Source organism: Mytilus trossulus, chromosome 5 (assembly GCF_036588685.1).
Source record: "Mytilus trossulus isolate FHL-02 chromosome 5, PNRI_Mtr1.1.1.hap1, whole genome shotgun sequence".
In the NCBI taxonomy this organism is placed as follows: Eukaryota; Metazoa; Mollusca; class Bivalvia; order Mytilida; family Mytilidae; genus Mytilus; species Mytilus trossulus.
This window is the reverse complement of record NC_086377.1, coordinates 56,196,707-56,221,992: the sequence shown is the minus strand read 5'-3', so window position 1 is coordinate 56,221,992 and position 25,286 is coordinate 56,196,707. Positions and strand designations below refer to the sequence as shown.

Sequence of the window (25,286 nt, the reverse complement as noted above, 5' to 3'; positions counted from 1 at the left end):
GTGGGGTATGCATTATATAAGTAAGCAGGAGCGGGATATACATTATATAAGTGAGCAGAAGAAGGGTATACATTATATAAGTGAGCAGGAGCAGGGTATACATGATATTAGTGAGCAGGAGTGGGTTATACATTATATAAATAAGCAGGAGCGGGGTATACATTATATAAGTGAGAAGGATAGGATTATACATTATATAAGTGAGCAGGAGCGGGGTATACATTATATTAGTAAGCAGGAGAGGGGTATACATGATATAAGTGAGCAGGAGCGTGGTATACATTATATTAGTAAGCACCAGTTGGGTATACATTATGTAAGTGAGCAGGAGAGGGGTATACATTATATTAGTAAGCAGGAGTGGGGTATACATTATATTAGTGAGCAGGAGAGGGGTATACATAATATAAGTAAGCAGGAGAGAGGTATACATTATATAAGTGAGCAGGAGATTGTATACATTATATTAGTAAGCAGAAGCGGGGTATACATTATATTAGTAAGCAGGAGAGGGGCATATATTAAATTAGTAAGCAGGAGTGGGGTATACATTATATAAGTGAGCAGGAGTAAGGTTATACATTATATAAGTAAGCAGGAACGGGGTATACATTATATTAGTAAGCAGGAGTGGGGTATACATTATATAAGTGAGCAGGAGCGGGGTGTACATTATATAAGAGAGCAGGAGAGAGGTATACCTTATATAAGTGAGCAAGAGAGGGGTATACATTATATAAGTAAGCAGGAGCGGGGTATACATTATATAAGTGAGCAGGAGCGGGGTATACAATATATAACAGAGCAGGAGAGGGTATACATTATATAAGTGAAAAGGAGCGAGGTATACGTTATATAAGTGAGCAATGGCGGGGTATACATTTTATAAGTGAGCAGGAGCGGGATATACATTATATAAGTGAGCAGAAGAGGGGTATACATTATATAACTGAGCAGAAGAGGAGTGTATATTATATAAGTGAGAGGGAGAGAGGTATACATTAAGGAAGTAAGCAGGAGCTAGGTATACATTATTTGAGTGAGCAGGAGCTGGATATACATTATATAAATAAGCAGGAGTGGGGTATACCTTATATAAATAAGCAGGAGTGGGGTATACCTTATATAAGTGAGCAGGAGAGGGGTCTACATTATATAAGTGAGCAGGAGCGGGGTATACATTATATTGGTAAGCAGGAGTGGGGTATATTTTATGTAAGTAAGCAGGAGTAGGATATACATTATATAAGTGAGCAGAAGAGGGATATACATTATATAATTGAGCAGGAATGGGGTATACATCATATTAGTGAGCAGGAGTGGGTTATACATTATATAAGTAAGCAGGAGCAGGGTTTACATTATATAAGTGAGAAGGAGTGGGGTATACATTATATACTTGAGCAGGAGCGGGGTATACATTATATTAGTAAGCAGGAGAGGGGTATACATGATATAAGTGAGCAGGAGCGTGGTATACATTATATCAGTAAGCAGCAGTGGGGTATACATTATGTAAGTGAGCAGGAGACGGGTATACATTATATTAATAAGCAGGAGTGGGGTATACATTATATAAATGAGCAGGATAGGGGTATACATTATATAAGTAAGCAGAAGAGGGGTATACATTATATAAGTGAGCAGGAGATGGTATACATAATATTAGTAAGCAGAAGCGGGGTATACATTATATTAGTAAGCAGGAGAGGGGTATACATTATATTAGTAAGCAGGAGTGGGGTATACATTATATAAGTGAGCAGGAGTGGGGATATACATTATAAAAGTAAGCAGGAGCGGGGTATACATTATATTAGTGAGCAGGAGAGGGTTATACATTATATTTGTAAGCAGGAGCGGGGTATACATTATATTAGTAAGCAGGAGAGGGGTATACATTATATAAGTAAGCAGGAGTGGGGTATACATTATATAAGTGAGCAGGAGCGGGGTATACATTATAGAAGTTAGCAGGAGAGGGGTATACATTGTATAAGTGAGCATGAGCGGGGTATACATTATATTAGTAAGCAAGAACGGGGTATACATAATATTAGTAAGCAGGAGTGGTGTTTACATTATATAAGTGAGCAGGAGAGGGGTTTACATAATAAATGGTAGCAGGAGAGCGTTGTACATTATATTAGTGAGCATGAGCGACGTTTACATTATATAAGTAAGCAGGAGCGGGGTATATATTGTATAAGTAAGCAGGAGCGGGGTATATATTATTTAAGTGAGCAGGAGTGGGATATACATTATATAAGTGAGCAGGAGCGGGATATACATTATATAAGTGTACAGGAAAGGGGTATACATGATATAAGTGAGCAGAAGAGGGGTATACATTATATAACTGAGCAAAAGAGGAGTGTATATTATATAAGTGAGAAGGAGAGAGGTATACATTATCTAAGTAAGCAGGAACGTGGTATGCATTATTTGAGTGAGCAGGAGCGGGATATACTTTATATAAGAGAGCAGGAGTGGGGTATACATTATATAAGTGAGCAGGAGAGGGGTATACATTATATAAGTGAGGAGGAGCGGGGTATACATTATATTGATAAGCAGGAGTGGGGTATACATTATATAAGTCAGCAGGAGCAGGATATACATTATATAAGTGAGCAGAAAAGGTGTATACATTATATAAGTGAGCAGGAGCGGGGTATACATCATATTAATGAGCAGGAGTGGGTTATACATTATATTAGTATTAAGCAGGAGCAGGGTATACATTATATAAGTGAGAAGGAGAGGGGTATACATTATATAAGTGATCAGGATCGGGGTATACATTATATTCATAAGCAGGAGAGGGGTATACATGATATAAGAGAGCAGGAGCGTGGTATACATTATATCAGTAAGCAGCAGTGGGGTATACATTATGTTAGTGAGCAGGAGAGGGGCATACATTATATTAGTAAGCAGGAATGGGGTATACATTATATAAGTGAAAAGGAGCGAGGTATACGTTATATAAGTGAGCAATGGCGGGGTATACATTTTATAAGTAAGCAGGAAAGGGGTATATATTATATAAGTAAGCAGAAGCGGCGTATATATTATAGAAGTGAGCAGGAGCGGGATATACATTATATAAGTGAGCAGAAGAGGGGTATACATTATATAACTGAGCAGAAGAGGAGTGTATATTATATAAGTGAGAGGGAGAGAGGTATACATTAAGGAAGTAAGCAGGAGCTAGGTATACATTATTTGAGTGAGCAGGAGCTGGATATACATTATATAAATAAGCAGGAGTAGGGTATACCTTATATAAGTGAGCAGGAGCGGGGTATACATTATATTGGTAAGCAGGAGTGGGGTATATTTTATGTAAGTAAGCAGGAGCGGGATATACATTATATAAGTGAGCAGAAGAGGGATATACATTATATAATTGAGCAGGAATGGGGTATACATCATATTAGTGAGCAGGAGTGGGTTATACATTATATAAGTAAGCAGGAGCAGGGTTTACATTATATAAGTGAGAAGGAGTGGGGTATACATTATATACTTGAGCAGGAGCGGGGTATACATTATATTAGTAAGCAGGAGAGGGGTATACATGATATAAGTGAGCAGGAGCGTGGTATACATTATATCAGTAAGCAGCAGTGGGGTATACATTATGTAAGTGAGCAGGAGACGGGTATACATTATATTAATAAGCAGGAGTGGGGTATACATTATATAAATGAGCAGGATAGGGGTATACATTATATAAGTAAGCAGAAGAGGGGTATACATTATATAAGTGAGCAGGAGATGGTATACATTATATTAGTAAGCAGAAGCGGGGTATACATTATATTAGTAAGCAGGAGAGGGGTATACATTATATTAGTAAGCAGGAGTGGGGTATACATTATATAAGTGAGCAGGAGTGGGGGTATACATTATATAAGTAAGCAGGAGCAGGGTATACATTATATTAGTGAGCAGGAGAGGGTTATACATTATATTTGTAAGCAGGAGCGGGGTATACATTATATTAGTAAGCAGGAGAGGGGTATACATTATATAAGTAAGCAGGAGTGGGGTATACATTATATAAGTAAGCAGGAGCGGGGTATACATTATAGAAGTTAGCAGGAGAGGGGTATACATTGTATAAGTGAGCATGAGCGTGGTATACATTATATTAGTAAGCAAGAACGGGGTATACATAATATTAGTAAGCAGGAGTGGTGTTTACATTATATAAGTGAGCAGGAGAGGGGTTTACATAATAAATGGTAGCAGGAGAGCGTTGTACATTATATTAGTGAGCATGAGCGACGTTTACATTATATAAGTAAGCAGGAGCGGGGTATATATTGTATAAGTAAGCAGGAGCGGGGTATATATTATTTAAGTGAGCAGGAGTGGGATATACATTATATAAGTGAGCAGAAGAGGGATATACATTATATAAGTGTACAGGAAAGGGGTATACATGATATAAGTGAGCAGAAGAGGGGTATACATTATATAACTGAGCAAAAGAGGAGTGTATATTATATAAGTGAGAAGGAGAGAGGTATACATTATCTAAGTAAGCAGGAACGTGGTATGCATTATTTGAGTGAGCAGGAGCGGGATATACATTATATAAGAGAGCAGGAGTGGGGTATACATTATATAAGTGAGCAGGAGAGGGGTATACATTATATAAGTGAGGAGGAGCGGGGTATACATTATATTGATAAGCAGGAGTGGGGTATACATTATATAAGTCAGCAGGAGCAGGATATACATTATATAAGTGAGCAGAAAAGGTGTATACATTATATAAGTGAGCAGGAGCGGGGTATACATCATATTAATGAGCAGGAGTGGGTTATACATTATATTAGTATTAAGCAGGAGCAGGGTATACATTATATAAGTGAGAAGGAGAGGGGTATACATTATATAAGTGAGCAGGATCGGGGTATACATTATATTCATAAGCAGGAGAGGGGATATACATTATATAAGTGAGCAGGAGCGGGATCGAGAGCCGTGGTGTAGTGGTTAGTGCATCGGACTACTAACACAAAGGTTCCTGGTTCGATTCCCGTTTGGGATGAAAATTTCAGGAACTCAATTTTCGGCTCTCCCTTGACACCATTTGCGATTATGGTCTTGAGGAAACGATGATAGTCCGTCGGACGGGGACGATAAATGGCTGACCCGTGTTAAGAGAGAGCCACATCTCTTGCACGTTAAAGACACCCTTGTAGATTTCGAAAAAGAGTAGGCTAATATGCCGCTACAAGGCAGCACTCGCACCCGCAAAGTGGAGAGGGATTAATATAAGTTGCAAAACTTGTTTCCCAATCCACTATAAATAAATATGTTTAAACTAACTAGGAGAGGGGTATACATGATATAAGAGAGCAGGAGCGTGGTATACATTATATCAGTAAGCAGCAGTGGGGTATACATTATGTTAGTGAGCAGGAGAGGGGCATACATTATATTAGTAAGCAGGAATGGGGTATACATTATCTAAGTAAGCAGGAACGTGGTATGCATTATTTGAGTGAGCAGGAGCGGGATATACATTATATAAGAGAGCAGGAGTGGGGTATACATTATATAAGTGAGCAGGAGAGGGGTATACATTATATAAGTGAGGAGGAGCGGGGTATACATTATATTGATAAGAAGGAGTGGGGTATACATTATATAAGTCAGCAGGAGCAGGATATACATTATATAAGTGAGCAGAAAAGGTGTATACATTATATAAGTGAGCAGGAGCGGGGTATACATCATTTTAATGAGCAGGAGTGGGTTATACATTATATTAGTATTAAGCAGGAGCAGGGTATACATTATATAAGTGAGAAGGAGAGGGGTATACATTATATAAGTGAGCAGGATCGGGGTATACATTATATTCATAAGCAGGAGAGGGGTATACATGATATAAGAGAGCAGGAGCGTGGTATACATTATATCAGTAAGCAGCAGTGGGGTATACATTATGTTAGTGAGCAGGAGAGGGGCATACATTATATTAGTAAGCAGGAATGGGGTATACATTATAGAAGTGAGCAGGAGAGGGGTATACATTATATAAGTAAGCAGGAGAGGGATATACATTATATAAGGAGCAGGAGATGGTATACATTACGTTAGTAAGCAGAAGCGGGGTATACATTATATTAGTAAGCAGGAGAGGGGTATACATTATATTAGTAAGCAGGAGTGGGGTATACATTATATAAGTGAGCAGGAGTGGGAGTATACATTATATAAGTAAGCAGGAGCGGGGTATACATCATATTAGTGAGCAGGAGAGGGTTATACATTATATTAGTAAGCAAGAGCGGGGTATACATTATATTAGTAAGCAGGAGAGGGGTATACATTATATTAGTAAGCAGGAGTGGGGTATACATTATATAAGTGAGGAGGAGCGGGGTATACATTATATAAGAGAGCAGGAGCGGGGTATGCATTATATAAGTGAGCAGGAGCAGGGTTTACATTATATAACAGAGCAGGAGAGGGGTATACATTATATAAGTGGGAAGGAGAGGGGTATACATGATATAAATGAGCAGCAGGGGGGATACATTATAAAAGAGAGCAGGAGAGGGGTATACATTATATAAGTGAGCAGGAAAGGGGCATACATTATATAAGTAAGCAGGAGCGGGGTATGCATTTTATAAGTGAGCAGGAGCGGGGTATATATTATATAAGAGAACAGGAGAGAGGTATGCAATATATAAATGAGCAGGAGAGGGGTATACATTATATAAGTAAGCAGGAGCGTGGTATACGTTATATAAGTGAGCAGGAGCGGTATATACATTTTATAAGTAAGCAGGAGCGGGGTATATATTATATAAGTAAGCAGAAGCGGGGTATATATTATAGAAGTGAGCAGGAGCGGGGTATGCATTATATAAGTGAGCAGGAGCAGGGTTTACATTATATAACAGAGCAGGAGAGGGGTATACATTATATAAGTAAGCTGGAGCGGGGTATACATTTTTTAAGTGAGCAGGAGCGCAGTATATATTATATAAGAGAACAGGAGAGAGATATACAATATATAAATGAGCAGGAGAGGGGTATACATTATATAAGTAAGCAGGAGCGGGGTATACGTTATATAAGTGAGCAGGAGCGGGGTATACATTTTATTAGTAAGCAGGAGAGGGGTATATATTATATAAGTAAGCAGAAACGGGGTATATATTATCGAAGTGAGCAGGAGCGGGGTATACATTATACAAGTAAGCAGGAGAAGGGTAAACATTATGTAATTGAACAGGAGCCGTGGTATACATTATATAAGTAAGCTGGAGCGGGGTATACATTATATTAGTAAGCAGGAGTGGGGTATACATTATATAAGTGAGCAGGAGTGGTTTATATATTAAAGAAGTGGACAGGAGCTGGGTTTACATTATATAAGTGAGCACTAAGAGGTTTACATTATATAAGTGAGCAGGAGCGGGTATACATTATATTAGTAAGCAGGAGTGGGGGATACATTATATAAGTGAGCAGGATTGGCTTATTTATTATAGAAGTGGACAGGAGTGGGGTATACATTATACAAGTGAGCACTAATAGGTTTACATTATATAAGTGAGCAGGAGCAGGGTATACATTATAGAAGTGAACAGGAGCTGGGTATACATTATAGAAGTGAACAGGAGCGGGGTATACATTATATAAGTGAGCAGGAGTGGGGTATATATTATAGAAGTGTGCAGGAGAGGTGTATACATTATATAAGTACGCAGGAGAGGGGTATACATTATATAAGTGAGCAGGAGTGGGGTATATATTATATAAGTGAGCAGGAGCGGGATATACTTTATAAAAGTGAACAGGGGAGGGGTATATATTATATAAGTGAGCAGGAGAGGGTATACCATATATAAATGAGCAGCAGAGGGGTATACATTATATAAGTGAGCAGGAGAGGGATATACATTATATAAGTAAGCAGGAGCGGGGTATATATTATAGAATGGAGCAGGAGCGGGGTATACATTATATAAGTAAGCAGGAGAGGGGTATACATTATATAAGTGAACAGGAGCCGTGGTATACGTTATATAAAAGAGCAGGAGCGGGGTATACATTATATAAGTAAGCAGGAGCGGGGTATACATTATATTAGTAAGCAGGAGTGGGGGATACATTATATAAGTGAGCAGGAGTGGGGTATATATTATAGAAGTGGACAGGATCGGGGTTTACATTTTATAAGAAAGCAGGAGTGGGGTATACATTATACAAGTGAACACTAAGAGGTTTACATTATATAAGTGAGCAGGAGCGGGGTATACATTATAGAAGTGAACAGGAGCGGGGTATACATTATAAAAGTGAGCAGGAGTGGGGTATATATTATAGAAGTGAGCAGGAGAGGGGTATTCATTATATAAGCACGCAGGAGAGGGGTATACATTATATAAGTGAGCAGGTGTAGGGTATATATTATATATGTGAGCAGGAGCGGGATATACTTTATAAAAGTGATCAGAGGGGAGAGGTATATATTATATAAGTGAGCAGGAGAGGGTATACATTATATAAATGAGCAACAGAGGGTTATACATTATATAAGTGAGCAAGAGATGGGTATACATTATATAAGTAAGCAGGAGAGGGATGTACACTATATAAGTAAGCAGGAGCGGGGTATACATTATGTAGATTAGCCGGAGTGGGGTATATATTATATAAGAAAGTAGGAGCGGGGTTAAAATAATTAAAGTAAGCAGGAGTGGTGTATACATCATATAAGTAAGCGGGAGCGGGGGATACATTATATAAGTGAGCAGGAGCTGGGTATACCTTATAGAAGTGAACAGGAGCGGGGTATACATTATATAAGTGAGCAGGAGAGGGGTATGCATTTTTGGGTAAGCAGGAGCAGGGTATACATTATATAAGTGCGTAGGAGTGGGGTATACATTATATAAGTAAGCAGGAAAGGGGTATACATTATATAAGTGAGCAGGAGAGGGTATACACTATATAAGTGAGCAGGGGACACAATTGATAAGTTATACCATGTGGTAAATTTTCCAAGACCACTATTGATACGTTGGATCATGAAGCACATTTTCCAAGACCACAATTGATAAGTTAAAGCTTGTGGCACATTTTCCTTAGCGACCACTATTGATAAGTTTTATACCTTGTGGCACATTTTTTATCAGCTACCACAATTGATAAGTTTAACATTATGTGGAACATTTTCATCGTCGACACAATTGATAAGCGGTGGCACATTCATCTTCTAAACTAGTTTTATCCTCTTCCTTTGGCTAGACAAAATAAAGCTTCTCGCTGTTGTGTACCAAGATTACTATTAAAGGATGTTTGCTTTATCTAGGTTTTGACTTTTTGTTAGATATTCGGAATTCTCTAGTTTTACCAATGAGGTGGCTTAAACGAGAATGCCCGCTAACGCTTACGTTTCTTTCCTTCGATTTAAACTGACATAGAGTGTAAAGAGTCATTTTTGAAAATGTTACTAATCGCTTTTATGTTTTCAGAGTTTTTGAAAAAAAAAAAGCTGTCAATGTTAAAAGCATGACTGGACATCTAGATCGAATCATTTCTATCCAACTTTTCAATGGCTTACATTTCAAAAACAAAACAAAACACAATTGTTTCAACATTTTTTTAAAAAGCTTAATATGAGACATCCTTAATAAGATACTTACATAAAAAATAGAACATGCTCTTTTTTCTTTTTCAGTGGAAATATGAATTATTGAACTGTTTTACAACCAATGAAACTGAACGGAATTAACGCTACAGAGGAGGCACCAAAATAAAATACGACCTGAAATTAAGTTCAGGACATCATGGACGATGACATTTTACTTGAAGATGCCTCTGGAAAAATTAATCAAAAGAAAGGAACTGGTAAAAGTGAAAGTCTTTTGAAAGACGCTATCGATGATGTCAACAAAGAAAAAGACACTTACAGCAATCGTCAAGCGGCTTTACATCCGAAAGACTTTAATGATGAACATTTAGAAACTGTAAATGACGAAACACATTTAGAGACTTTGGGTCAAAACGTGACTGACACTGTAAATCAGTCAGAAAACAAAGTGTTTTTCTATAGTATAAACGATGAATCTGAGGAAAACAAAAATCAACAACAAAGAACTGGAGACATATGTGATGCTAAGAATATTAAAGCGGACAAATCTCCGGGCGATTCAAATGTTTTAGATCCAACAATTTCAACTTTAGAAGATTCTAAAATGATGCAAAGACCCCCATCACACATTACTGTTGCTAATTGGGCAAAGGAAAAACCATCTACGAAAAAAGCGAAACCTTTTGTTTTAGACTCAATAACTGAAAAGGCGATCGATATATCAAAACTAAACGATTCAAAAAAGAAACAAACGAACGATTCAGCCATTGCTGATATTACTGAAAAAAGCTCTCTATCTAACATAAATATTGAAGCCACTTCAGAATCAAAACCCGTGGAAAACGAAAAAAACAATATTGACGGGATAAAAGGAGTTCCTGATGATAAAACGGATTCGAAAGCATTACATGATGAGAGTGAGGATGGTAGTTGTATGGATTGTATTAAACCAGTGCAAGTTAACACCTGGAAGGAAGTCAAACAAGGGGACCATATTATTCTTTCAAGGAGTTTTTATGACCATCATGCAATTGTAATTAGAATAATTCCACCAGAGAATGATAACAGTCTTCAGATAAGTTTGGAATTGATTCATCAAACAGTTAACCAGAGGGGCATCAGGAATAGTGTTCGTCGTAGACGACCCATTGTCAAATTAGAGCGTAAAACTGAAACAGTCGATTTAAAAACGATAATGATTTGTAAATATTGGGGCGAAATAAAACCGAAAAGTCCAGAAGAAATAGTTAAAAGGGCATCTGATGCTTTAGGTGGTGATCAAGAAGAATTTGGGTATAACGTTTTTAACAATAATTGTGAACATTTTGCTTCTTGGTGCGTGACTGGAAGAAGTCTCAGTATTCAAATAAGGAAGGCTGGAATTGTTCTCAAAATATTCTGCCGAAAAGGATTCCGTGGTCTAAGTGACGAACGGTTAAGAAATCAGGTCGAATATGAACATGGTATGCTGTGCAAGACGTGCTTTGAGAGAAATGACAAACTGCTAAGTGTAACAAGAAAGAAAGTTAGAGAAAAAGACGGCATACAAAAAGGGGACATAATTTTGTATAGATATTACAAACTTCTACACTGTTCAGTGGTTCTTGATGTCATCAAACGTAAAGAAAAATATATTAAGTGCGAGATTGCCCACTATGCATTTAAGGGACCGTTCACAAAGAACATTATACAAAGTGGTATTTTGAAAGTACCGTATAATGGATCAGTATCAGTATTTGATTACACGAGTGGTGAGTTTCTAACGTATGAGCCGGAGGAAGTAGTTTGTCGAGCAAAGAAAAGAATAGGAGAACAATTGTTTGCTTATTTTTCTAATGACTCGAGCCATTTTGCGCGCTGGTGTAAATTGAAATTGTCAAATAGTGACAAATACAAACTTGGATAATCTTTAAAGTTAATACATACACCTATAAACATGGCCTTTTTGAAATAACTTTTCACTAAAATTATGCTTTTAAGCTATGCCTGTATTAATGTGGAGATATTGTAAAATCGAAAACAAAGAATGTTTTTCCTATGACGTCACAGCACTTGTATATGTAATTGATTGATGTATGCTTATCATATAGTACAATTAATCCATTCTAGCGGGACTCGGGAAATTACAAAAAAATGAGAATTGCTTACCTAAATAGTATAAGCGTGATACGGGAATCTGACAAAACGTTCAGCGGGATCCGGGATCAGAACACCCCTTTTCCACCCAATGGAACCCCCTTTATTGTGTTTGAATAGTTCTGATGATGAATAAATGACCGGGAATTCAACCGCACCGTAATAATTTATATTGTATTGATATATTCATTTGTTATCAGTATACTCTGTTTTGATTTTATATATTATTAATATGTGTAAAGCAGTTATAAATATATATATTTATAGCAGATCATCTTAATATCTCTACAGGCATTTTTTCATCTATTTATATGTCATTCTATTCTACTATTCTAATAATTTTGCAGTGCAAGTGCATGGTGGTTACTCTTCTGTAATAATTCGTTTTTTAATAGGCTTTCATTTTTTCCCGCTTTTGTTGCAAAACGTTCTTGAGACATTCTTCCGCATACGTTAACACAAATTTTCAGTATTTATGATTTGTTATTAGGTCTTTCAACTTATCGTGGAAAGACCTTTTGCCTTTCTTCTGAATATTTGTTTTCTTCTGCCGTCTGAGATGCTTTTTTTGTTTTACAACAAAGGATTTCGACCAATGATGTCGTACAATGACGGGGATTTCAAAACTCACCCTGTTTAACCGAACACTTATTCTTGTAGGAGTTATCTTCCCGAGTCCCCTTTTCTTGTTATCTTTATTTCCCTAAAACCGTAAAATATTTTGAAAAAATGTATTTGCCAAATTTATTCATTTACTCCTAAGAACAACCTGATGTGATCAGATGACATCTTATGTGTGTTATTTCACTTTGAAAATTTAACATAGTGATAAATTCTTTGTCCATTAAAAGGAAATTAAAGTCAAGGTGAAAGGTCAAGGTCATGTTCTAAATTTTGAATTTTGCTTGTTATATTTATTAAAAAAAACGTTACATGTTTGATGTGTTTGCCAAATCACTGATAATGATCGGGCGCATCTTCAACGTGTAAGTTGAAGTGTTTTGGTCAACCCGTATGGGAGTTTTCTCCCCTTATGTATTTGAAATCAGTATTACATCACAACCATACAAATTATTGACCTGATTTGTTTCGATTCGAGATCACTGACCACCTTGTATTGTGGTCAAGGTCAAAGGTCAATTAGCCGTTCGAGATTTTGACCTCTGCTAAACATTCATACTGGTTCTTTATAAAACAATTAAGTCTTCTGCATTTGGATGTAGATATTTCATCATTTATCTGGTCAGCCGGAAATGCTCGTATTGTAACCGGAAGTAGCCTATTTCAGACGAATCCTATGAAATTTTTTTTTTAATATAAATTACATCAACCAGTAGTGACATTTTCCAACATCGTGTTTAAATTTCATTCTTATTATTGCGGTGGTTTTTAGTTGATATATATAAATTTCTCACGACGAAACATTTTCATATCATTTGTGAAGGTTCTTAAAAAAAATATTTTCATGAATACTTATTGATGAAATTAATATATAACAAGCAATATAAAGGAATATTATTTTGCACTGGATAATATCCGCGTAATTATTGGAAATACTATCTGTAATTTCAGCGGCAACACAACACCAGTATGACATCCAAAGGTCACATCCGATGTGAAAACAGTAACATAATAATTTATTTTGTAAAGAAAGCATGCTCTCCGGTTAGATACTTAAGAAATTTGGGTCTCTATGGAATTAATCACGGAGATCATATCTGGGACTGAATTAATTAAGATATTGAGTATTTCCACAAAAAGAGAAGTGGGTTATAAATCAGCTATTTTTTCATCTCCCGTTTACCAGGAATGAGTATGAATTACAAGTATTACAAGCCCATACTATATACATGTGAGATTCAGCTATGACAAGTGGATACTATATGTATATGAGGTTAGTGTCGCCTTTTTCCGGATGTTTCTACTAAAGGAGTAAATATGTGTGTAGATCTTACTGATTGTTTGATGTATGAACCTTCAGATTGGAAATGTATACAGATGTATATTCACATAGTTTAACTTGAAAATTAGGTAGGTAGTAAGAACTATTTTCAACACAATTCATTCAGGTCTATCAATAACTTTTAGTGAAATATAGAAGAAAACCTGTCTGTATATAATATGCCATGTTTCAACTGGTTGTGTTTAAGTGAAAATTGCAAAAATTATAGTGAATATAGTTTGTGTACTCAGATGCAGTTGACATTTTGCATGACAAACTCTCGAAAAATCTACTTATTAGGTATATAGATGAACTACGTCTGTCGTACACTTATCCGTGAATTGTGACAGATTTTGCAAAGAGATGAATATTGTAACAATTCTAAAAGATGCCTAACATAGCATATAAACGCAATAAACATTTCCTGTAAGAAAGCCTATTAAAACAAGACTTTTTTAATAGAGAGACCTTTGAGAAGGGACCGGACCCTTGCTTAGTATGTCATTTGAAATCTGTAAAGTATATACGAAACCATGACAGTTCAATTTTCAACTTACCCAAATTTATATTCATATTGTAACAGATTACTGTTACAAAATATTGTAATAGGCTGTTCGTGGATGACATTGACATTATATACAATATTTACATAAAAATGTATAACTAAAGCAACATATATATGAATCGTGTTTTTTTCAGTAGAGATACGTACTTGAACGGGAAAATACCAAATATTTCACTGAAGGATACGAAGTAAATGTTCAGATAAGGATGGACTATTGTGAATTACTTAATTTAGCAACTAGGAAACTTACAGGTGACACGTATATAATTACAAAAATATCATGTATATAGACACTTCGAAATTAATCTCAGATCAATTGTTAACATGAATTTACAAATTCCAATACGCAGGAATAGTCATAAAAGAAGTCGATCGTCTGAAAGGTATTAATACGACCAAGAAATCAACGGGAAGATACCATGGGGGATAGAAATAAATCGGAAGACACTTCTTTGGAAATTAATCCAATTGAAGACACATGGGAAAGAGAAAAAGAATCGGGATGTGTCATTGAAGATCAAAATAGCGACTTGGCAACAAATATCTCTCAACAGACTTTTATTAACCCGATAGACTCTGAAGATGAACATATTTATTTGGTTAAATGTTGGAATGGAGAAACACATGTCGACGATTCTGTAAACCAGTCACATGTCAAAGTCGACGATTCTGTAAACCAGTCAGTGGTCAAAGTCGACGATTCTGTAAACCAGTCAAGTGTAAAAGTCGACGATTCTGTAAACCAGTCACGTGCCAAAGTCGACGATTCTGTAAACCAGTCAGGGGTCAAAGTTGACGAATTTGTAAACCAGTCAGGGGTCAAAGTCGATGAATCTGTAAACCAGTCAGGGGTCAAAGTCGACGATGGTGTAAACAAGTCAGAGATCAAACTCGACGATTCTGTAAACCAGTCACGTGTAAAACTCGACGATTCTGTAAACCAGTCAGGGGTCAAAGTCGACGATTCTGTAAAACAGTCAGGGGTCAAAGTCGACGATTCCGTAAACCAGTCACGTGTCAAAATCTTTTTAAATATCGATGATGAGTCTGAACCTGACACATTTATGGAAATTGAAAATCATCCAGAAGGAAAACAAGAATCATATAATGCCACCAGTAATGGAACTCAGTCAAATGACAACGAAGTTTGTCAAGGAACCAAAACATATAAAAGATATCAAATGGATCATAATATTAAAACAGACAAATCGCCAGATGAATTGAATTTCAGATATCCAACAACAGAAAGTTCGATGTTAGAAGATTCTCCGATAATGCAAAGACCTCCGTCACACATCACTATTGCTAAATGGACAAAAACCAAATCATTAGAAGTGATACCATTGGATTTGGACTCGATAAGTGAAGAGGTTGATGTTATATCAAGACACAACTCACAGACAACACTGGTAGCTGATTTAGGCGATGATGATTCCGATACTGATATCAATTCAAACGATTTACAGGCAGCTTTACAATCGCTAAAACATGACGGGAGCGAGGATGTTGGAAGTTGTATGGATTGTATTAAACAAGTGCAAGTTAAAAACTGGCAGGAGATCAACCAAGGTGATCATATCATTCTTCCAAGGAGTTTTTATGACCATCATGCACTAGTAGTTAAAGTAATACCACCAAAGGATGATAACAGTCAGCAGATTAGTTTAGAATTGATTCATCATTCAATAAGGGATAGTTTACTTCATACAGGAGGCATATTACCAAAATTAAAAGATACAACTGAAACTGTCAATTTAAAAACGGACAGAGTAATGATTTGTAAATATTGGGGAAGTATCACACCGAGATCTCCAAGAGAAGTAGTTAAACGGGCAATTGGTGCTTTACGTGGTGCCCAGGAGGAATTTCGGTATGCCATTTTTGATAATAATTGCGAACACTTTGCTTCTTGGTGCGTAACTGGAAGAAGACTCAGTATTCAAATAAGAAAATATAAAGTTGTTCGTAAAATATTTTTTAAGTTACACAAAGGATTCCGTGGCCTAAGTGACGAACTATTAAGAAACCAGATCGAATATGAACATGGTATACTTTGTAAAATGTGCTTTGAGAGAAATGAGAAAATGCTTGGGATTACAAGAAAGAAAGTTCTGAACCAGGACGACATACAAAAAGGAGACATAATTCTAAGAAGATATTGGCAACTTCAACACTGTTCAGTGGTTCTTGACGTCATCAAACGTAAAGAAAAATATATTAAGTGCGAGATTGCCCACTATGCATTCAAGGGACCGTTCACAAAGAAAATAATACAAAGTGATATTTTGAAAGTTCCATTTAATGGATCAGTATCAGTATTTGATTACACGAGTGGTGAGTTTCTAACGTATGAGCCGGATGAAGTAGTTTGTCGAGCTAAGGAACGAATAGGAGAGAAAATGTTTGCTTATTTTTCAAATGACTCCAGTCATTTCGCACGATGGTGTAAATTAAAATTGTTAAGCTAATGAAAAATAAACACTTGGTACTTATAAATTTTAATACGAACACATGAGCTTGAGACAATGAATCGTTTGCTTATTGAGGAATAATGATAAAAATCTTAGAACTAGCTCTGTGATCAGTATTATGCACCACCGTCATACACCATACCAGTCGATGTTTATCAAATAATCCGAACGATATTAAAACTAGCTCTGCAACCAGTATTATGCACCACAGTCATACACCATGCCAGTCGCTGTTTATCGCTATTGTAAACAGCAAAAGTCAAAGGGGTCAGCTTTTGCCATTTCTTCAATGTCCATTCTTATTTTTAATATTATCATGATTATAATTTGTTTTATCTTATTTGATTAAACCTTGCTTTAATGATCCATAGATTTATTCCCGCTAAAAAACCACGTTAATAAAAATACGCTATAAGGAAGAAAAAAAATATGCTTAACACAAAATGTTGCAGTCAGAAATACATCAGATGAATTATTGCTGTGCGCTTTTTATTCATTTTGCAAATATCAAAGATGTTTCTTTGAATTGCCCAATTTGCCGCTGGGCAATCGTCATCCATATTTTGAAACTCCATGAAAGTCGAACGACATGTTCAACAATGATTTCTTCAAAGTAATCGTCGTTAATAGACAGGTGCATGTTTGACATGTTTCAAGTTATTGTAAATAAAGGCAACAGTAGTATACCATGTATACCGCTGTTCAAAGGTCATGAATCGAATGAGAGAAAACAAATCCGGGTTACAAACTAAAACCGAGGAAACACATCAAATTAAAGAGAAAATCAACGTTAAGACTGAAGTGCAACAAAAACAAACGTCAATGCATTACACATAGAAACAATATATTTGAAAACAACTGCCATATTTCTGACTTGGTACAGGACATTTTACGAAAAAATGGTTGGTTGAACCTGGTTTTATGGCTAGAAAAAGACTGTTTTCAGAAATTAAAAATATGTTTATTATGATTTTTTTTATTTTGTGAATCGGAAAACACAATTAAAAAAACCTCTTTGTTAACTGCATTCGTTTGAATCTCTTTTCTGGATTTACCTTCACCAGGAACACTCTAATATTATAAAGTGAAGTACAATGTCCGATATAGGCAGGGGTGACGTATGTACAATGTCCGATATAGGCAGGGGTGAAGTATGTACAATGTCCGATATAGGCAGGGGTGAAGTATGTACAATGTCCGATATAGGCAGGGGTGAAGTATGTACAATGTCCGATATAGGCAGGGGTGAAGTATGTACAATGTCCGATATAGGCAGGGGTGAAGTATGTACAATGTCCGATATAGGCAGGGGTGAAGTATGTACAATGTCCGATATAGGCAGGGGTGAAGTTTGTACAATGTCCGATATAGGCAGGGGTGAAGTATGTACAATGTCCGATATAGGCAGGGGTGAAGTATGTACAATGTCCGATATAGGCAGGGGTGAAGTATGTACAATGTCCGATATAGGCAGGGGTGAAGTATGTACAATGTCCGATATAGGCAGGGGTGAAGTATGTACAATGTCCGATATAGGCAGGGGTGAAGTATGTACAATGTCCGATATAGGCAGGGGTGAAGTATGTACAATGTCCGATATAGGCAGGGGTGAAGTATGTACAATGTCCGATAAAGGCAGGGGTGAAGTATGTACAATGTCCGATAAAGGCAGGGGTGAAGTATGTACAATGTCCGATATGGGCAGGAGTGAAGTATGTACAATGTCCGATATGGGCAGGAGTGAAGTATGTACAATGTCCGATATAGGCAGGGGTGAAGTATGTACAATGTCCGATATAGGCAGGGGTGAAGTATGTACAATGTCCGATACAGGTAGGGGTGAAGTATGTACAATGTCCGATACAGGCAGGGGTGAAGTATGTACAATGTCCGATATAGGCAGGGGTGAAGTATGTACAATGTCCGATACAGGTAGGGGTGAAGTATGTACAATGTCCGATACAGGCAGGGGTGAAGTATGTACAATGTCCGATATAGGCAGGGGTGAAGTATGTACAATGTCCGATACAGGTAGGGGTGAAGTATGTACAATGTCCGATATAGGCAGGGGTGAAGTATGTACAATGTCCGATATAGGCAGGGGTGAAGTATGTACAATGTCCGATATAGGCAGGGGTGAAGTATGTACAATGTCCGATAAAGGCAGGGGTGAAGTATGTACAATGTCCGATATAGGCAGGGGTGAAGTATGTACAATGTCCGATATAGGCAGGGGTGAAGTATGTACAATGTCCGATATAGGCAGGTGTGAAGTATGTACAATGTCCGATATAGGCAGGGGTGAAGTATGTACAATGTCCGATAAAGGCAGGGGTGAAGTATGTACAATGTCCGATAAAGGCAGGGGTGAAGTATGTACAATGTCCGATAAAGGCAGGGATGAAGTATGTACAATGTCCGATATAGGCAGGGGTACAATGTCCGATATAGGCAGGGGTGAAGTATGTACAATGTCCGATATAGGCAGGGGTGAAGTATGTATAATGTCCGATATAGGCAGGGGTGAAGTATGTACAATGTCCGATATAGGCAGGGGTGAAGTATGTACAATGTCCGATATAGGCAGGGGTGAAGTATGTTCAATGTCCGATATAGGCAGGGGTGAAGTATGTACAATGTCCGATATAGGCAGGGGTGAAGTATGTACAATGTCCGAAATAGGCAGGGGTGAAGTATGTACAATGTCCGATAAAGGCAGGGGTGAAGTATGTACAATGTCCGATATAGGCAGGGGTGAAGTATGTACAATGTCCGATATAGGCAGGGGTGAAATATGTACAATGTCCGATATAGGCAGGGGTGAAGTATGTATAATGTCCGATATAGGCAGGGGTGAAGTATGTACAATGTCCGATATAGGCAGGGGTGAAGTATGTACAATGTCCGATATAGGCAGGGGTGAAGTATGTACAATGTCCGATAAAGGCAGGGGTGAAGTATGTACAATGTCTGATATAGGCAGGGATGAAGTATGTACAATGTCCGATATAGGCAGGGGTGAAGTATGTACAATGTCCGATATAGGCAGGGGTGAAGTATGTATAATGTCCGATATAGGCAGGGGTGAAGTATGTACAATGTCCGATATAGGCAGGGGTGAAGTATGTACAATGTCCGAAATAGGCAGGGGTGAAGTATGTACAATATCCGATACAGGCAGGGGTGAAGTATGTACAATGTCCGATATAGGCAGGGGTGAAGTGTGTACAATGTCCGATACAGGCAGGGTAGAAGTATGTACAATGTCCGATCTAGGCAGAGGTGAAGTATGTACAATGTCTGATACAGGCAGGGGTGAAGTATGTACAATGTCCGATATAGGCAGGGGTAAAGTATGTACAATGTCCGATATAGGCAGGGGTTAAGTATGTACAATGTCCGATATAGGCAGGGGTGAAGTATGTACAATGTCCGATATAGGCAGAGTTGAAGTATGTCCAATGTCCGATACAGTTTTGGTTTTGAGGGCTTTAGTCACCTTTGCGGAACTGAAAATCAACATAATTTAGGCTAACAGCAAGAGTCAAAGGGTATTTACTAGCTATACATTTTTGTCAGACTTTGAAGGACTAAGGTATAAATTTAACAGGCAGTAATTGTATGATTTAACTGATGTGGCACTTGAATATGAAGATGAGGCTATAATGTTTGAATATCTAGTTTGAAGAGTCACTTCAATTAGTTTAAGGGGATATTCCAGATCGACAAAAGTTCAACCTTTTTTTAAAACCAGGAATCCATAAATGAGCTTTTTGAACTTTGTAAGACTAGTACACTGCAAAAAAAGTTTGCTTTCGCCATGTGATTATGGACTTTCCGAATTCATTTTCCTCTAAGTTCAATATTTTTGTGATTTTACTTTTTTGAATCGATGTTTGGAATTCATTGGTATAAAGTTAGAACAAAGGATTTCTACAATTCTTATTGGAACGATTCTAATAAATTCTAAATTGATTGAGATTGATATCGTTTGCTTTCGATTTTCAAATGAAATGTAAACGGGAAGTGACTAGTAGATAATACATTCAGAATAAATCCGGATTTTTCATTTTCGTGTTTAAAAATATACAGAAACTTATCATTTTTTAATTTAATTTGCTTAGTAATAACTATGTTTGTCTCTCGCATTTATTTTGATACTTAATTTATTTTGTATTTCACGTTTAGTGTCTATGAATAAATAGAAATACATTCAGGCATGCCAAGTAAAGGAAGCACAGGTTTGACTCGTGAAATAATTTGTGAACGTTTTGAATAAAAGGTAAAGAGCTATATAACCAAACGAGACATACAATAAAAGCCAGATCCATCCTGACAAGGCTATGATATACAAAGAAAATTTTAACATCGGCTTTATTGTAATGCATATCACATCAATGGTTTGATGCAAGCGTGATACTCCAATGTTTGACATTTTTACATATTATTATGTCCACTTGTTTTGCTTACACCTTGTTTTCAATTTAATGAAATTTTAAGCGCCTGTCATACAAGTGAGAGGTTAAGCTAGCTTTAAAATCAGGTGTTATCATTATCTTAATAAGAAAATGCCGGTACCAAATCAAGATTATGACAATTGCATTTAATTCGTTTGTTGCGTTTTAAGTTTTGATTTTGCCATTTGATAACGGACTTTATGATTTAGAGTGTCTTTGGAGTTCGATATTTTTATTATTTTTCGTACGTCATGGCATATCAGATGCACTTTCTATTTTCTTCTTTATCATGTTTATACATAAAGACCCTCGTCAAATGTTAATGAAAATTATACTTTATAATATAACAATGTGGTTTCATTTTGTACATTTTCTGATGTGATCTATTTAATTAAACAGGAAATACATCTGACACCTAGTTTGAAGATTATATTTCATTTTTGTTTGATTGTATCAGGGAAGTTTTGTGTAATAACATTTAGTGTAATCATCATCGTGATGCGGTTAATCGTTGACCATAAAAGTTTAGCTAGTATAAAATCAAAAATAATAATTGTCCATTCTGTTTTGGTTTTTTTCCTTATTTTTCTTTAAATAGTCATAATCTGTCTACTACAAGTGAAACTGAGCTGATAATTCATGTTAAAATCAATTTGAAATTATTCGTTTGTCATACCACCTCCTCATATAATGTTTATAAATTTGGTATGATATATATATATGTTTGTATGTTTGTGTATAACAAATTTGTATTGTCTTGGTATCAATCCTGTAATTTTGGATTTTAAACCAATAAAAATTACTTACTTACTTAAAAATTACTTACTTATAAAGTTTTCATGCAAATGACAGATATGATATGATTATTAATAATACACTGATGTAGCGTTGTCGTTTTTATATGGATTCGTGTTTGCAAATGTGTTATTTTAGTAGAGTAAATTACGTAAAATCCATATTCAAATAACACAAAGAAAACAAACTACAACACAAAGTTTCAATCAAATCACTATGTAATCTGTTAAATGTATATCAGTTTGAGATAATAAAACAGTGGAACAATAATCCTAATTCACTAACACAATATCACTCTCAAGGATTCTAGCTTACTATCACTCTATCACACATGATCTCGATCGCATCCCCTTATATACATAATTACAGGCGGTACCCTGACGGTTCCAGAGATGGGGTACCGGGCGATTCTAGAGATACCGAGTGGTACCTCAAAGCTAAAGATTGGCTACCGGGCGGTACCCTGACAGTTTCAAAGATGGGTTCCGGACGGTCCCCCGACGGTTCCAAAGATGGGGTACCGGGCGGTTCTTAAGATACCGTTCAAATAAATAAGCATACCGGGCATTGCCCTATAGAAATGTAATTTAACCCAAACGTATAAATAAGAAAGACATCTAAAATAATAATAAATTATACAGTCAACCTAAAATCGCTACACTGATTGAATTCTTTTATTACACAGTTTTATTTTTGTTACTTTTAGACTTGTTCTCAACAGGACAAAAAAACTGCAAAAAATAACAAATTTAGTTTTGTTTTATCAGTTTTAAATTTTGAATCCCCCTGTTGTTATCAATAGTTTTTATTTTAACAAAAGATTCAGTGTTCACCGATTTGACTCAAATTTTCATACTTGACTTATAATATAGTTGTATCTTAATAATAAAAAGTACGGTGACCTATAGTTGTTAGTTTCTGTGTCATTTTCGTCTTATGTTGAGAGTTGTCTCATTGGCAATCATGCCACATCTTCTTTTTTTTATACTAAATAAACAATTTACAATGCATGAACTCGATAATATATATCAGCAATGCATGTGTATTTTAGTCTAAACGCTATCTAATGACCATCCATGTGACCTCAGAAGACTGCCGACGGTCATATCTCCAAATATAGATATACATTGATATCGAGCTTGTGCAATTTTTCTATGTCTGTTAGTTTCTGTCACAGTTTCTGCATGTATAATAATGAGTTTTTGTGGATCGAATCAGTCAACGAAATGGTTCACCCTTGTTTCACTTTCAGTTTTGACATTCTCTTTCTTTTAATAACTGAACACGCCCAATGCATGCGTAAACTATCTCTAGCTGACGGTCACATGACTACAGATTCAGTGTTTATTTTACAAAATTGAACCAAACTGGATGTTAAAAGCAAATGGATATGTCACTATTTTTCAAACATTTGCTATTTTTTATCTTTATTTTCAACGAACATGTATGTACCTCTAAAAGGAAACAAAACATCTAACTATAGTGTTAATTACAGAATTGGCAAATGATCTGTTGATCACACAAATTCCTACATGCACAAGGCGCAGACTTAAAATACAGCAGTGTTCCTCATCTCAATGAAGAAAGTCGAAAGAAGCCAAAGGAACATTCAATTTTAAAACACGAGCACAAACTGAGAACACTATGGCTTATAGTTATCAAAGGTACCAGAATAATAATTTGATACGCCAGACGCGCGGTGACGCTCAGATCAAAATAGTAACAAAGCCAAACAAATACAAAGTTGAAGAGCAAAGAGGACCAAAAAAATCCAAAAAAGTTGTACGAAATACGGCTAACTTAACATATTCCTGGGATAAGAAAATACTTAGTTTTAAAAAAATTGAAAGTTTTGTAAACAGTCAAATTTATAAAAATTACTTAATAATTCATTTTCATGTCCAAAAAAGTACAAACAGACAAATAACAATACATAAACACAACATAGGAAAACACTAAGTGGTAGTGATCAAGGTGCTCTGCGGAAAGCATGTAACGTAGATATGTTTTTAGTCATTTTCCCAACCTATATTAGCATGTATACACGTGTAACTATTCAGAGTGGGATACCATTTAAAACAAAGTTAACAGATATTTTCTTGAAACATACGGTGGCTTTTGCCCTATTGATTCAAAAATAAATATGCTTAATTTTCCTCTTTTGTATCTTCCATCTGTAAAAGTTTCATATCAATCAAACAATCAAAAGAACTTCACTTACAAACATGGAAATTATTTATTTTACATATCTATTGACATCAATATCAATAGACTTCTTTCTTTCCTTATATGATCTCTTGGTTTAAGTTTCGGTATTATATTAGCTTATTTCCTGTTCGTAATACCTTGAATTTAATTTGTTTGTAAAAATTGAAGTTAAAACCAGAATCTTTTATTTACTACGTATTGTTGTTATATTTATTGAATTAATATCAAATATTTAAGAGTTGGTATTTCTCATTATATGATAATCTTTTGGTTTATTTGTTGAAACCTCCCAGAAGCTTTAGGATGAAGAACAAAATGAACAGTCTGTTCTGATAATATGAGTTTAAACTTTATGATTTCAGAAGACTTTTGTCCCATGTAAAAACCTAGATCTGATTCTTATTGTCAATATTTACTAATCGTGTTGCATTATGTACGAGATATAAACAGATATAATCGTGTTGCATTATGTACGAGATATAAACAGATATGTTGTTTTTTTTTGTTCAATCATCATTAATGAAAGTGAAATAGTGAAATATCAATTAGCTTTTAGCAGCCAGTTTGGTTCAATTTTGTCAAAATAAGCTAAGAAAATATGTTGATGAATTATTCACATGCAGGTGCATAATTCGACCTTATTGAATTCGTATTTGACTGAACTTAACTGCAACCCCTTGACACGGGTGAGATGACATCAGGTAAACACGATGATTAACGTATATTTGTAACCTATTATATGAAATCAGACAGACCAAGAAAAATTATACTGCACAATTTCATTATCTATTCATATCTGCATTTATCTTTATATCGGGTTACATAATCCTCGGCAGTCTTCGGAGATCACCTGGATAGTTAATTAGATGTCTTCTATACTCAAAAATATATTATAGACAAAGAAAAAGTTATTTATGTTGAAAAGCTCATTTCATCACATTCGTACTATTATTAATTTAATATCAATAAATTTGAATACCCCAAGGGTGTTAACTCTCTCATCTTTGCTAGCAAAGGATTACGACCCAGTATCCTCTCATCTTTGCTAGCCAAGGGTTACTATCATTTCACC

General features: G+C 36.0%; 2 protein-coding genes across 2 annotated transcripts in view; both read left to right on the top strand.

Annotated features, from left to right (window-relative positions):
- The window catches only part of LOC134719735 (uncharacterized), a 47,162-nt gene extending 35,232 nt beyond the window's left edge, over positions 1-11,930 (top strand). The window contains exon 2 of the mRNA XM_063582695.1: positions 9,728-11,930. Within this exon, the coding sequence (XP_063438765.1) occupies positions 9,837-11,546 (1,710 nt within the window). The 5' untranslated portion in view covers positions 9,728-9,836 and the 3' untranslated portion in view covers positions 11,547-11,930. The remainder of the gene's footprint in view (positions 1-9,727) is intronic.
- Positions 11,931-17,848: 5,918 nt separating this feature from the next.
- On the top strand, positions 17,849-20,140 carry LOC134718104 (uncharacterized). Its single transcript, XM_063580596.1, has one exon. It carries the CDS (start codon positions 17,849-17,851, stop codon positions 20,138-20,140), a length of 2,292 nt encoding a protein of 763 aa, XP_063436666.1.
- The last annotated feature ends 5,146 nt before the right edge of the window (positions 20,141-25,286 follow it).